The 15,623-nt window shown below is 39.5% G+C and overlaps 2 protein-coding genes across 2 annotated transcripts in view; one reads left to right on the top strand and one right to left on the bottom strand.

The window, feature by feature from the left end:
• Positions 1-15,141, bottom strand: part of LOC119654025 (beta-1,4-galactosyltransferase 6) — a 54,455-nt gene extending 39,314 nt beyond the window's left edge. Inside the window, exon 1 of the mRNA XM_038059191.1 lies at positions 13,821-15,141. Within this exon, the coding sequence (XP_037915119.1) occupies positions 13,937-14,947 (1,011 nt within the window). The 5' untranslated portion in view covers positions 14,948-15,141 and the 3' untranslated portion in view covers positions 13,821-13,936. The remainder of the gene's footprint in view (positions 1-13,820) is intronic.
• LOC119647040 (piggyBac transposable element-derived protein 4-like) lies at positions 4,981-6,594 on the top strand. Its single transcript, XM_038047799.1, has 2 exons — positions 4,981-5,028; positions 5,278-6,594. Exons 1-2 carry the CDS (start codon positions 4,981-4,983, stop codon positions 6,592-6,594), a joined length of 1,365 nt encoding a protein of 454 aa, XP_037903727.1.
• Positions 15,142-15,623: the final 482 nt, after the last annotated feature.

Below are 15,623 nucleotides of genomic sequence, written 5' to 3'. Positions count from 1 at the left end.
CTCCCATATTTCGAGCATGTAGTACGAAGTGGAGAGCGTCTCAGATTTCTTGTGGACACAGGGTCTAACAAAAATTATATACAGCCTAGACACATCCGAAACCATATACCAAACAACAGAGCTTTCTACGCTAACTCCGTAGGAGGTAGCATCGAAATTACGCATCATGCATTTGTAAACTTATTTGGCCCTGATGCAACGAAAATTCAATTTTTTATCCTTCCAAGTTTGATTTCATTCGATGGTATAATTGGTAACGACACCCTTAAACAAATGAAAGCTATCATTCACACAGACGAAAACTATATGACACTTCACCCTGACTTACACATTCCTTTGAAACAGCATATCTCAGAGACTGTTAACAGCATTAACATCAGAACAACACATCTAAGCCAGGAGCAATCGAGTAGGTTAAAGTTAATCCTTAAGAATTGCTCGAAACTACTCACAGAACCCGACGAAAAGTTAACGTATACTAGCACAGTAAAGGGAGAGATACGTACGAAGACCGACGACCCTGTATACTCCAGGTCATATCCCTACCCAATGGCCTTGAAAGGAGAAGTTGAGAAAGAAGTAAACAAGCTTCTCAAAGATGGAATAATAAGACCCTCCAAATCCGCTTATAATTCACCAGTTTGGATCGTTCCTAAAAAGCAAGACGCATCGGGTGAGAAAAAGTATCGAATGGTAATAGATTATCGCAAGCTCAACACGGTTACTATCCCAGAGAGATACCCCATTCCCGAAATAAGTGAAATTTTAGCGAATTTGGGCAAAAACAAATTTTTCTCTATAATCGACCTGAAGAGTGGATTCCACCAAATCCCACTCAAGGAGCGCGACATACCAAAAACGGCTTTTTCCATTAACAACGGTAAATTCGAGTTTACCCGTCTTCCGTTTGGGTTGAAGAATGCTCCGTCCATTTTTCAGAGAACCCTCGATGATATTCTTCTAGAGCACATAGGGGTGTGCTGTTACGTTTACATTGATGATATTATCATCTTTGGAAGAAACGAGGAAGAACACTTTAGTAATCTTGAAAAAGTGTTGAAAACCTTAGAAGCCTCCAACATGAAAATCCAGTCGGATAAATGCGAATTTATGAAAACGGACATAGAATTCTTAGGATTCGTAGTAAGTAAGGATGGTATCAAAACTAACCCTCAAAAGGTCCAGGCAATTGGGAATATGGCAGTACCTAAAACATTGAAAGATCTTCGATCATTTTTAGGAATGTAAGGATATTATCGACGTTTTATTCAGGATTATGCAAAAATTGCAAAACCCCTAACGTCTCTTTTAAGAGGGGTAGACGGACGAGTGTCCAAAAATCAATCCAAAAACAAAATCGTTCACCTCGACTCGAAAGCCTAAAATGCTTTTAATAATCTAAAAAATTGTCTTGTGTCTAAAGAAGTAGTACTGACTCATCCGAATTTTGAAAAGGAATTTCATTTAACAACAGACGCTTCTGACTACGCCATTGGTGCAGTACTCTCTCAGGATAAAAAACCCATCGTCTTCCTTTCCAGAACATTAACAAACACCGAAGAAAACTATGCTACCAATGAGAAAGAGATGCTTGCCATTATATGGGCACTGACCTCATTGCGAAGCTACCTTTATGGTTCTCGAAAGATTAAAATATACACTGACCATCAACCACTTACCTATGCTCTTAGCAATAAGAACACTAACAGTAAGATGAAAAGATGGAAAGCCATCCTAGAGGAATACAACTACGAGCTAGAGTACAAGCCGGGTAGAGCTAACGTTGTCGCAGACTCGCTTTCGCGGCCTCCTAAATCAACCCTAATCAATTCCCTTACCCCTACAGAACATAGTGTTGAGAGCTCGTCACACAACCTCATCCCTACTGTCGAGTCACCCATTAATGCATTCAGGAATCAAATTATTTTAAAATTCGGCAATGAAGACAGCTACCAGCTACAAAACCCTTTTCCAAATTATTCGAGACACATATTTATCAAGGCGCAATATTCAAATAATGAATTAATAAGTATCTTCAAGCGTTACCTCAATCCTAACACCATAAATGGTCTTCTAACTGCCGAAGAGAATATGGGCCGCATCCAAGAAATTTACCCTGAACATTTCAGTAGCTACCGAATACGCTATACGCAGAAATTTGTCGAGGACGTCTCTAACGAGGCCGAGCAAGAAGAGAGAATACTACAGGTACATAAACGAGCGCACCGCAATGCCGAGGAAAATCGGTTACAGCTATTAGAGCATTTCTATTTTCCGAGAATGTCGGCAAAAATAAAAAGCATAGTAAAACGATGTTGTACTTGCAAAGTAAATAAATACGACCGACACCCTAATAAACCCTTACTAAACGCTACTCCTATCCCCGCATACGCAGGTCATACAATTCATATCGATCTCTTTAGCACTGAGGGACATAGAGTTCTAACTGCCGTCGATAAATTTTCTAAATTTGCCCAGGCTAAAATAATTGCTTCAAAATCCATCGAGGATATTAAACAACCCCTTACAGACTTACTTTTCTTTTACTGTGTGCCAGAAATCGTTGTCATCGACAATGAAGGAGCGCTTAGGTCCGCCTCCATAACCTCCTTATTAGAAGATGACCTTAAAATCCGAATCTATAAGACTCCCCCTTATAAAAGTGAGATAAATGGCCAAGTTGAACGCTGGCACAATACGCTTACTGAGATTATGCGATGCCTAAAGGAAGAAGGACCACCTAGATCCTTCGAAAATCTCTTGCAGCGTGCTGTTTACGAATACAACCTTACTATTCACTCCACTACGGGAAAAAAACCAGTTGAGCTACATTTCGGCCGAACTCCAAGAATAGACCCAGACGAATTAGAACGAATTCGGCTATCAAATATTGAGAAATTAAGACAGAAACAACAGACGGACATAAAAAACCACAATAAGACGAGACAGCCCACTAAGCAATACGAAACTGGAGAAACTATCTACGTAAAACAAAACAAAAGAAAAGGATCAAAATTGACAGCACGATACAAACAAGAAATTGTTAAAGAAAACAATAATACAACCGTTTTAACTGAATCTGGAAAAATCATACATAAAAGCCACATACGTAACTAGTCTTCCCTTTTCAGGATCTTACCCTACTTGGTAAACGCCAAAATTGAGATTTTGGACTTCTCGAACTCCCAAATCGTCTTGTTTCACACAGGAAGAGCAAAAATACAAGACGGAAATTTTAAATTGATCCACACTATCAACATCGATCAATACGAGCGCTTCGTAACAGATATTGAACCTGTTCTTAATCTCCCAGAAGTCAGACACTATTCTTTCTCATCTCATTTATCTTACGAGCTCAAACAAATTCAGGAATTTATTCGAAATTTAAAACCACGAAAAATTAAAAGGTCACTTGATTTTATCGGCAGTACTTGGAAATGGATTGCAGGTAATCCAGATCACGAGGACTTTGTCACTATAAAAGCAAAAATTAACAATATGTTAGAAAACAATAATAGACAGGTTCTAATCAATCAAATGTACACTGAAAGAATCAATAATATTACACAAATTGCAAACGAAATTCAGAAATTATTTAAGGAAAGCAACAAAACAAATTATGATATGATATTAGATGTTAAATTCAGATTGTCAATAATTAAAGAAGAATTGAAAAATATAAACCTAGCAATTCATTGGGCAAAATTAGGCGTCGTTAACTCAATTATTTTATCAAAAATAGAAATGAAATTAGCTACTGACATTTTAGATAAAGAATTTGTACCGTACTCCACAATAGAAGAAGCTTTAGATTTCGCGGAAGTAAAAATAATAACAAATTTGTCATGTTTACTGTACATTATAAATATTCCTTTGACGACTAAGCCTATCTATGAAACATTATTAATTAAAGCTGTAAAGAAAAAACATATTATCAATTTCATCGAATTTAGTAAAATTTTGAAAAATGATGAACAAATATTTGGCGTAATTGAAAACTGTAAAAATGTAAATTCTTTAACCATTTGTAAATCGGATGAAATTTTGGATATCTCAAACACCTCTTGCATACCAAACCTGATGAAAAGCCTTACAGCCACATGCAAGACAACCAGCAATGCGCACATACCAACCATTGAAGAGATTGCATCCGGTACCATTTTGCTGAACCAATTTACTGGTACAATCGAAGCTGAGCAGATAGCCCATAAACTAAACGGTACCTATTTAGTTAAAATCCATAACACGAGCTTAACGGTAAATGGAAGGACCTTTGTCAATCGAGATATAACAACGATGAATGTGCTACCTGCCATATTACAACCATCTCCAGAAGTTAACACTTACCAGGAAGTACTCTCACTACAAATGATGAAAAATCTCCATATAAACAACACCAGCGAGATTCAACTTATGCGTACCGAAACTAGCATCCATCGAATAACAACATACTCAACACTTACCACAATTGGCGTTTTTATGGCTTTCATCATTTCCTTCCAGTTATGCTTAAAATTCAAAACTAAGAATATCGTTTCAGAAATAAAGGTTAACCTTCATACGTTCTTCTGGTCATTTCTGACCAAAATTGATTTTTCGTTGACTCTGTATTAGCTGTTTGTTATTCAATGAACTTTAAATATGGTAACTGATAATTTATTTTCTTCCTAAACATGTTAGACACCAGAGTATTTTTAAAAAATGCTCCGTTCTTGCACAGTAAAAAATGTTACGTTTAAGTTCCTTGGGTCAAAAACGACCAATCGAATGAATTTTGCGAATTCTGGGGATAAATTCCAATAGGAAAATTGTTTTCTTGTATTGTATAGCATCCTATATGTGTTGCAATGTATTTCATCATCTTATTGCACATAGCGTGCAATGTATTGCATCATCCTCGAAGGGCTATAAAAGCGCGAGGTCATTGAACAAGTGTATCATTTGGTAAATCGTTGCCGTATAGTTTAGTTGCATAAAAGCATGGACTTTATCGAAGTAGCGGAGAGTTTTAGTGACGAGGACGAGGAAGTATCCGAAATTGAAGATTATGAATCGGGCGATGAAGAAATTGAAGTTTCGGACGACGACCTTGAAGAAATTATTCTGGAAGACCTACCCGAATATTTATCTAGAGACAAAACTATACAATGGTACGAACATCCTTTCCGACATTCACGAAGAAGTACAAACTCATCACTACAACCCGGAATAACACGCTACGCCGCTTCAAGGATCTCTGATATTCAGTCATCATTCGATCTATTTCTACCACCGCAGTTGGAAACGATAATTTTGCGAAATACGAATCGGGAAGGACGTAGAGTCTTAGGAGCCACTTTTGAAGATATCGATACGCCAACTTTGCGAGCTTACATCGGACTTTTGATTCTTGCAGGAGTGTACCGATCTAACAATGAAGCAACTGAAAGTTTGTGGGATGCTGAAATAGGACGTCCAATTTTTCGAGCCGTCATGTCGAACAAAACGTTCAAGAAGATCTCACGATTCATTCGTTTTGATGATCGGTCCACGAGGAGTAGCCGCCGGGAAACAGACAAGTTTGCACCCATCCGCGAGCTGTGGGACTCGTGGGTAGATATTTTACCAAAACTCTACAATCCGCAAAAGAATATTACCATTGACGAGCAGCTGGTTCCCTTTAGGGGCAGATGTCCTTTCAGGCAATATATGCCAATGAAACCTGCTAAATATGGAATGAAGAATTGGGTAGCTTGCGACAGCGGTACAAGCTACGTCTGGAATATACAACCTTACACCGGAAGAATAAACAATACACCAGAAAGAAATCAAGGAATGCAAGTCGTTCAAGACCTGACTGCTGGATTGAAAGGTTACAACATTACGGTAGATAATTTTTTTACATCCTATGAACTTGCACAAAAGCTCTTGAAACGAGGGATTACATCAGTTGGAACAATTCGAAAAAATAAACCTTCGATTCCGAGAGTTCTTTTGGAATCAAAGAAGTGGCCTGCACAAAGTTCGAAATTCGCATTTACCAAAGATACGACGTTGGTTACGTATGTACCAAAGAAAAATCGAAGCGTTATTTTACAGAGCACACTACATACTACTAATTCTATAAATAATAAGGAGAATAAAAAACCGCTTATCATCGAAGATTATAATGCGTCGAAAGGTGCGGTAGATACTTTGGATAAACTTGTCGCTTGCTACTCAACGAAAAGAAAAACTAAAAGATGGCCAGTAGCAGTTTTTTGCAACATTATTGATATATCGTGTTATAATGCATTTATATTGTTTACTCAGGTAGAACCGGATTGGAACAAAAGTAAACTCTACAGGCGGCGACTTTTTTTGGAGCAGCTCGGTCGCGCACTGGTGAATCCATATATGCAGATGAGGAAGTCTCTTCCTAGAGCCTTAGCGTCTGCAGACATTGTATTGAAAAGCAGAAATTTAACTGATGACACCAATAACACTACAACAACAAAAGAGGAATCTGCCAAAAGAGGACGATGCAAATTTTGCCCTAAAGACATAAAAACCTCATTTACTTGTAACAATTGTGTGTGCAAGCGACACTTTATTGTAAAGTGCAAAGACTGTTAAAACAATATAATGTTTTGAATACTAATAAAAATTATTATCGTTTCTTGAATTTTTTTCATGATTTCTTTACATTTTCTTCATATGGTCAAAAATGACCATAGGACCTTCAACGCTAGTTGAAAAGAGGGTCGTATGAAGGTTAAGCAATCGACGGAACTACCATCACCGGTTCCGACATCATCGTCGTCTTCGAAATCCGATCCAGAACCGCCAACATCAATTCCAACATCAGATCCACGATCAGCAACTACCAAGGTCAGGTTCAACGACATACGATTCTTTTAGCGATTGGGGACTATCGCATTTAAAGCCGGGCGAGTTAACCCGAACGGAAATGCTGCACGCGCAAACACACCTGTGTCAGCACCACATCCAAAAGCGACGTCTGCAACTATTGGGGTCATCGGTGCAATCGATGAAATCGCATGATTGCACATTAGGCAAAATCATATTAATTTCTTTTATATTTCAAAAAATTGTAGTTAGGCATGAAGTAATAAATTGTTTTTTTTAATATAACCACCCGATATTTTTATTAACTTATATCTATGCTTTTGTGCACGGAGTAAAGTGGAAATGCGTGAAGATGATAAGCACATAATATATGCATGCATCGTCATGCGGTAATAGACAGTGTTTGTTTATTTAGGATGAAAACAGTATCTATGGCGTCGATTTCCATGTACACACGTATATCTTGAAGTTTAGCAAAATATGACGAGTTATTTTGTATTCTTAGCTATGTATGAATAGAAAATCGTCCATAGAGAGTTTCTCACATAAGGTGAACACAAAACCTTTATACCCGAAGCGCCCGGCTTCCGATATCCCGGAAGTTGTTGTTTAGCATTCCAAAGTATAGAATAGTTAACTACCGCAGTCGGTATTCTTCCGGTTATTTTTGTTTGAAGAGAAATCAATCAATCATCCGCGAATCTGAAATATCAGTGTGAAATCGACATCGACATTTTTTTAAGTGACTTTAGAGACAAAGGAAGTGCAAAAAGAATATCAGTGAAAAGTTAGTTTAGCGCTGAAGGAATATCAGGGAAAATTTAATTTACCGCTGAGGAAGTATCAGCGAAAATAAAGTTATCGCTGAAGAAATATCAGCGAAAATTCATTTTACCGCTGAAGGAATATCAGCGAATAGCTAGGAAATGTAATGAAAGGAACTGAGTGACCTGTGAACTGAAGGTACTGAAAGAATATCAGTGCGAACCTTATTCAGTGTCCGCCAAAGTGATCGAAGAGAAAAAACACAATATGAAAAGCGTAATCCTGACAGTGGCCACATATTAATCCACATCACAATATTAATCAGCCAGAGATTAGAACTTCATGATCTGGGAAACTATCAAGAACTTTTACCAATTCGATAAGGACCAGCAAGATAAGCAAGAGTGGCTGGATGATTACTTCTCATTTTTTGTTTTTTTGAGACATTTTCTTGACCACTCTCAGGCTGCAGCAACAGAGCCAGTGCTTCTCATTTTGGACAATCATCAATCTCATATCTCTATTGAAGCTCTCCCGTTTTGTCAACACAATCATATAACAGTTTAGTCTTTGCCGCCACACACGGATCGGAGTGCTTTCAGTACATTGAAAAAATTGTACACTCATTGTTGTTATGATTGGATGTTAAGAAATCCTGGAAAGACGATGACAATATATGACATGAATTCGTGTGCAGGGAACAAAAAGCAATCAAGGCAGCACATCGGAGGTGTGAACGTGGGCGCCATAGTGGAGTCGCCTCCACCGCTGCATTCAATGACCGCAGAGAAAAGCTAACGGCCTGACATGAAACTGGGGAACAAATGTCAATAACGACATTTTGTCAACTGTCTCACAAAATTCAAGTCTAGTCCGCCGGTCAGAGAAAGCCAAGTTAATTTTATCTCGTCAAATTCCAATCAGTATTTCTGTATTAGAATTCGTTATAGAGAGCGGTGATCAAATTGTGATAATTGATGTATTGGTTAGATAAATGAAGCTCAAATAAATGAAGTGAGTGAACTTTAATGATGAGTTGTTAAAAGTTGTCGGGTTTTATTTGGGTGAAATGAGCGGTTTGCCGAATGGATTATATCTGTGAAAGCGCTTCATTCAATTCGTTTTGTTTTAGGCTTCGACCGAAAACAAACTGAATCAAATGGGACCGTATATATGGCTGAAACGAGCGTTACGGTGTGCGCCCTTGTTGATGGTGATGTTACCAGAAAACCAAAAGAAAACAGAAAATTTAAGTAAATGCATGGCTAAAGACAAGGGCCTCTCATAGCCAGTCTAATTGAAGAATCACATTTGTCTTGCCATCTTGATTACAAAAATTGTACGAGGATGGACCCAAATACTTTCGGAGAACTTTTGCAAATGATATCACCGCATATATATAAACAACACACACAATTAAAAGTTGTGATACCTCCTAAGCAATGGTAATTTACTACCTTAGGATATCTGGTATCTGGATTTATATACGAAGCTTTAAAATTTGATCCCAAACAATAGGAAAAATTATAATTCAGCCGTCAACTGAAAAATATTGCGGAACGAAGCGCAACACACAACTTTTCCGTTGCGCATGTTTAGAACTCAGAAACATTTGCGTAACGCATCAGACACGCCTACACATTTTCAAATTATTGTGCAACAACATGCGTTCTGCTGTGAAGTCAATCAAGTTTCTGAAGTAGACTTAAACGCGTCGGTTATAAACATGCCTCGAGTTGAATCAATATAGTTATAATTATTTGTCCAGTATAGTTGTATAATTTAGTGTGTTAGTGTTTCCATTAAAGTAATAGTGTGGCGCAGCAGCATTAACAATAATTTATTTCGAATGTTCGAAATTTATTTCGAGTGTTGTTGATACGAGCGGATGGATGACGCCGCCGCTGCTCTCCGCGGCTTTTCTAGAACTCGCCACGAGAGTGTAGAGCCAGCGGTGATGGAGTCCCGTTGTCTGGAGACAGAGGGACCGCATCTCTCTACTGCTCCAACTGCCGGTGTGATCACACGCACTCTCGCGTAGTAAAGTTTATATGAAGTGAACTGTGAAGGCAGTCGCCTCTGCTTTAAGAATCAAGAATTTTCAATTTTTTACTTGTCTGATAAATATATATAAAAATATTTTAAGTAATAACGAATAAACAAACTGTATTTTGCTGTTCTTGATAAGAAAGAAAGTGCACCCTGAAACCAGCTTTTCAAAAGAAAAACCTTCAACCAATTCTGAGCATATCAAATTCGACGTTTCTTACTTTTTAAAGGAATTTCATACATTTTGTTTCCATGCAAAGAAAAATAAGAATCGCTGACCCAAAAATATTCTACCGGTCCAGGGAAACTCTGTGGAACGCAAAGTCCCAATTTACTTATTTATGTCGTTATCGGCCTATAGCAAAGGTAGAGAATTTACCCAGAAAAGAGTATTTACTCTAAAATAGAACGGGTTTTCGTTGAGCGCTACGCAATCAAGTGATACGGGATCCAGGGGGCTAGTGTGTGTGAATCGGGGGGCTTTGGAAGTCCCAGATTTTTACGTAACCCAGTCCGAGCACGGAACTCTCGGTACCCAAGTGAACATCTACGTACAGTAATTACATAACAATATTACAATATAATATACAAGCCCAAAAGTTAGTTCCCTAATGCAAGTTATGGGCGTCATAACAGTCCAAACTCACTGTCATAAAATTTTGTTTAGGAATTGAGGGATTTCTAAGTCCGCTATCCACTTAATGGCAGACCGGACCAGTTGGAAAGCAACATGCTTTCACGGTTGTGACCCACGCTGCTCCCAGGGCAGAGGTGAGGCAGTGTCTGATGAGTTGCCTCTGCCCTGAACGAAACCGCAAGCCTCACTGTCATATTTTTGGATAAAATCTGCTCCCCTGTGCTCATCAACAATTAACGGAGCGTTAGACCGTTCAAGATGATCATGGTCCAAAGCATTCATCTACTTTGGTTAAGCATTCAATTGAAACCAAAAAATAACCAAAAATTATGGTCGTCTCAGAGTTCCGAAATAAACTGTATTGTCAATCTTTGGGAAGAGCTAAAAATAAGACAGATAGGCCTCAAGAATCTGCATAGACTTTCTTCTTGCCGGCTTCGTAAGAGTTTTTAAGTCCGGTTTTCTTTGTCCTCTCTAAGTTTAAGGAAAACATTAGCAGAAGTTTTTGTTTTGCCGAAGCGTTCTACTCAAATTTATTTATTTGCATTGTAAAGAAGTGTCCCAACGTGGCAGTAAAAGTGTCACCATCTTGACGGCGGAACCAGGAGGCTGTTTTCCATCTAGGCAGCTCAAATTCGAAAAAAAACTTTGCAGAAAGATTTTTAAAAAAACCTGAGTTTAGAGGGTTTTAGTAAAGCTCAATGCATTGATGAAAGCGACAAATAGTCGCCGAAATATGCATACTTTCAAATAATAAAAATATTTAGTAAAGCAAACGGTTTAGATTTTTTTTATTTTTAGTTTGCAGCGAGCGAAAAACGAAATTCGAAATATTTTTCATGCCCAGAATAATAATAAAACCTAGAACACTACAAATTGGTGAACCCGAGATGAGTTTGTGGCACTCCTGCCGAACCGCACAAATTCATCAACAGGACTGTTGCGAACTTCACGTCGCGCATGCAAGCAAATGTTGTTGCCGCGTGTCCTCTTCTAGCTCGAGCATTTATTATTTTCGTTTCATCAGTCGTCCTGAGCAGACGCTCCGCCAATATTCTTGTAACCCGAGTTGGGCAATGTCCAAAAATCACACACACAGATATTTACAATAAATTGTACTTTGTACGTTTGCTTTCTCTTTTTTATTGCGAGCACGCGCGTGAGGCCCATGGTGGACCACGGGCGTAATGAAACTTCATTCACATATGCCAAAGGACATTTTTATAAGCTTACAACAACGATATCCCGCACAATGCGTGCAGTGAATTTGTTTGTCCATCGTAACGCGCTTATGTTCTGGGAGTTGGGCCGAAGCAACAAGCAGCCACAGGCCCATTTTACGATCATGTTAGCGTCGCACTAGGCAGGCATCCTGGCGTCGCAACAGTCAGCCATTTCCAGCTTACGCCGCGCAGCATTTTTTTTGAACTGCAAGGCCACTTCTTTGTGTTCGGATTCTCTTCGCTGGAGTCGGCAGATGCTGTTAGCAAAGACATGGTCTGAGTAACATGTTTATAATCGCTAACTATATTATCGCGCGCATCCTATCTTGTCATAAATGCATACGGCGAACAATTAATAAATTTAGACTTTGATTTACGCAGAAATATGTCGTGGGTATCACTACCCATAACAGGAGCATATTTTCTTCAGAAATTTAATTTGCTTGTCGACATTAAGGAAAATGTTTGATAGACTGAACAAACCAATTGTATGCAAATCTCGCCAACTACTCTTACAGTTTCCACAATTGACGGCCTCTGCAAATTTCGCGCAGACTCAGCCTCACAACATAGTACATAGAATCGCTACTAAAGGCAATCCAATCTCGAAGCGTCCTTGTAGCCTACCGCCCGAAAAATATGCAATAACCAAAGCGGAATTTCTTTATATGGTGCAAAACGAAAAGACATTTGCAGACCATCAGATAGCTCGTGGTCCAGCCCACTTCATTTGATGCTCAAAAGGGACGGGAAATGGACACCGTGTAGTAGTTGCAAAAACTACAATCTGCACACCATTCGATTCCTTAAAATTCTGTCGAATGAACCAACCACCCTACAAGGGCCCCTTTAGAGTTCTGGAGCAAGGGGAGCACTCCTTCAAGCTCGACTTTCGGGGCGGACCCAAGTGGGTCTCTTTGTTGAGACTAAAGGCCTTCGATGAGCCGGCGGACGCTCCAAAAGACGTGAAGTGTCAGATTTGCTCAGTAACCCGAAGGTGCGTTTGATAATTAGATAGGTATGAAACCCATTATTTCCGCTAAAATATTCAACGCAAGTAATGGGACGCGAAAAACACAATCAAAATAAATTAAAAACAAATTTTTCACGAGAAAAACTAACGACTCTTTGTTTATCAAGTACTTTCCTCAGAGGTCCAGAATAGAGGAAACCTTTTTATTGTTGGGCCACTTACGTGAATATGTGGCGCAGCAGGATTCGCGGCATTCGAAATTTATTTCGAATGTTGCGAATGCGAACAAGTAGATGGCGCGGAACTCTCCACTTTTAGAACTCGCCACGGGAGTGGAGGATTAGCGGTGAGAAAGTGCCGTTGTTTGGGACAGAAAAGACCGCATGGAAATAAGCCGGTCTCTTCTCTCAATCACCAAGGAGAAATATGCAGTCGAGTCGTATAGAATAGCCAATTTGAATTGCAGAGTTCGGTTGTCGATGTGTAATTCTACACTTAAAATATACTAACAAGACAACGCCCTGATTCATACTACCAGAGTAGAAAAACCATCTTACAAATGACCTCCATACTTTCCACACGTCGCATAGAGACATCAAGCATCACTACTTTCGCGAAACTGTGGAGAGTGGGGAAATATCGGTAGAATATGTTCCTACTGATCAGCAGCTAGCAGATATATTTACCAAAACACTTCCAAAGACACAGCTCCAACATCTATGTAACCGCTTAGGCATAGGATCCTCGACGCACTCAAACGGCGGAAGTGTTGAGAAATACAGATATCGTGCGTCTCATTCTTTTGTCTCACGCACCGGAGCGCATTGCTTGCGTTCCCAATAATTTTCATGTTAGTTGATCCGTGACCGTTGCCCACGATAGATGTACATATAAAGAAAAGTTCCTAATAAAGTGCATATATATAAATCAAAGTTTCTTCTTCGTTTCTTTAACTCTATCACCCCCTTTTCAATAATCACAACACTCCACTACGTTTAAATTTGGTCCAATTAACATGTAAGACCTTCAAATACATCTGATTGCTAATACATTTCCCAATTGTATTCTTGGCAAGAGAAGGAATGTGGACCTCTAAACAATAAGATTGTGCCCAATGTGCTTTACTATCTTAACGAACTGTTTTGCCATGATCTGTTAACGAATTAGGTAAACAACGGACATTCTGCCCGCAATCTTAGTACCGCATCGACAGAGCCATTCCAATATCATAGAACGAGCCCCGTAACACAAATATTTGCTTACAACACTAATGATAACAACGCCGTCAAACGACACCAGGTCGCTTCTATACTTATTCACCTACTGTCTAGCAATTATCACCTACCTAAGATTAAAAACCTCGTCTTCGAGTTTGTAGATAAAAAAATATCACCTCGTGCTGCGTCTCCGTCCCTCCAGACTGCGTGCCTCGAATTCCATTCGCTGGCCTTGCTGTGTACATTAAGTTTCGACTAGAACATGCGTGAAAAGGTTGTGCAGTTTGAAGTCCTTCTGAGCGTATATCAGGGAATTGAGTCCGTCCGTGTGGTAGCGTAGTGGGCCGGATCGTAAGAAGGCGAGGCGGTCAGCGTTCGGCACCTCTTTGGTATGTTTGAGCATGGTGTATTCACTGTAGTCAGGAGCAAAGCGACATATCTGGAGGTTTTTCGCAATGATACGCCCGTAAAGATCGTCGTCTTCACCGCCCCACCCGTGGAACATGTTCGACATTCCATTGATGAAACGAAACTGTTGAGCTCGGATCGCCACTGCTCCACCGAATAATCCTTCGTAAGGCAAATTGAATCGGAACTCATCCAAACTGGAGCACATATGTCGCGGGCACTCTGTGCAGGCGTACATTTGCCCCAAATTGAGAGGCATGAGGTCAACATCGTGAAGGATCAGACACGGGAAGCCGTATTCCGCCGCAACTACTGATCCTATGTTGAATAACTTGGCCCGATTGAAAGGTTTCCGGTCAAACTGTTCAATCAGGAAAATCCGATAATGGATCCGTTGTTTACGTAAGTAGTTGTGCATGTACGTAAGGAATTTGTTCAGCTGCTGTTCGCGCTGTCGATACGGGATGATGATTGCAGCACTATAGCGTGGCTTGCAGTCACCGGGGTAGTACTCGCCCCCAAGGCGGATCTCCTGCGTATCGTGAATTCGCTGCGTGTACACGTCCTTGTACATGAACGGGTTCTCCTCAAGAATATCCTCATATTCACATTCGTCCAGCTGCAACTTTGATATATTCAACGTAGTCTCTGTCACTAAGGCACTGTATATTCTGTCGCCATCGATAAAATCATAATGTTTCGCGAAACGCGTCGGCCAAATGCAAAAAAGCAACAACGCCGTGAACACGGAAATCGTCACAATGGTCGTGTTGAGCATCAACATTTTCTCGACCGTACGTGGCCAGCGAATCTCGAAAAGAGCAATATGTCGTTTACGGTGTGACATTAGGCATGCATCTTTCTCCGGCACTTGCTAATTGACTTTTCACTTAAGTGTTAATTACAAACCGCAAGCCAAAAGTTACATGACACTTTTCATCAGCTGGGGATGGACCGGCCGTTATTCACTCAACCATTTTAACAAAAAAAAATCGCCGAAAATGACAGGTGCAAGTAAACACATGGCATACAGGGTTGCCAGTGAGTTGCCGCGTCAAATTACCCAATTTATGGGAAATTAAGATTGAGTTTTGTTGTAAGTTTGGCGTATTTGAAATGATAAAAGAACCAAAAGTGTCTCTAATGAAATAAATAACACATTGTGTACGTATGCATCTCATCAATCAATAAGCTATGTTCAATTCAATAAAAAAAATCATTTATCTCCTAAAAAACCGTCAATATTTGAACTATTTTACATATTCACATAAATCTGATCTGATCACTTATCGAACATCATCAATCACCTCAATAATATGTGCTTTGCTATCGCTAATAAGGCGGGATTTAATGTGATAATATATCAAACTTGAGAAATCAAACTCAAGAAATATCTACCCTGCACCCACTGATATAAATACATAGCGAGTTTCTATAAATTCAATTAGTCAGAGCTTATCAGCCCACTTACGATTTGTTAACGGCTGATAAGCATTTACCAATGGCTACTTGTCAAATAATTC

The sequence above is a fragment of the Hermetia illucens genome, chromosome 1 (assembly GCF_905115235.1).
Source record: "Hermetia illucens chromosome 1, iHerIll2.2.curated.20191125, whole genome shotgun sequence".
NCBI lineage: Eukaryota > Metazoa > Arthropoda > Insecta > Diptera > Stratiomyidae > Hermetia > Hermetia illucens.
This window is presented reverse-complemented; position numbering and strand designations above follow the sequence as displayed.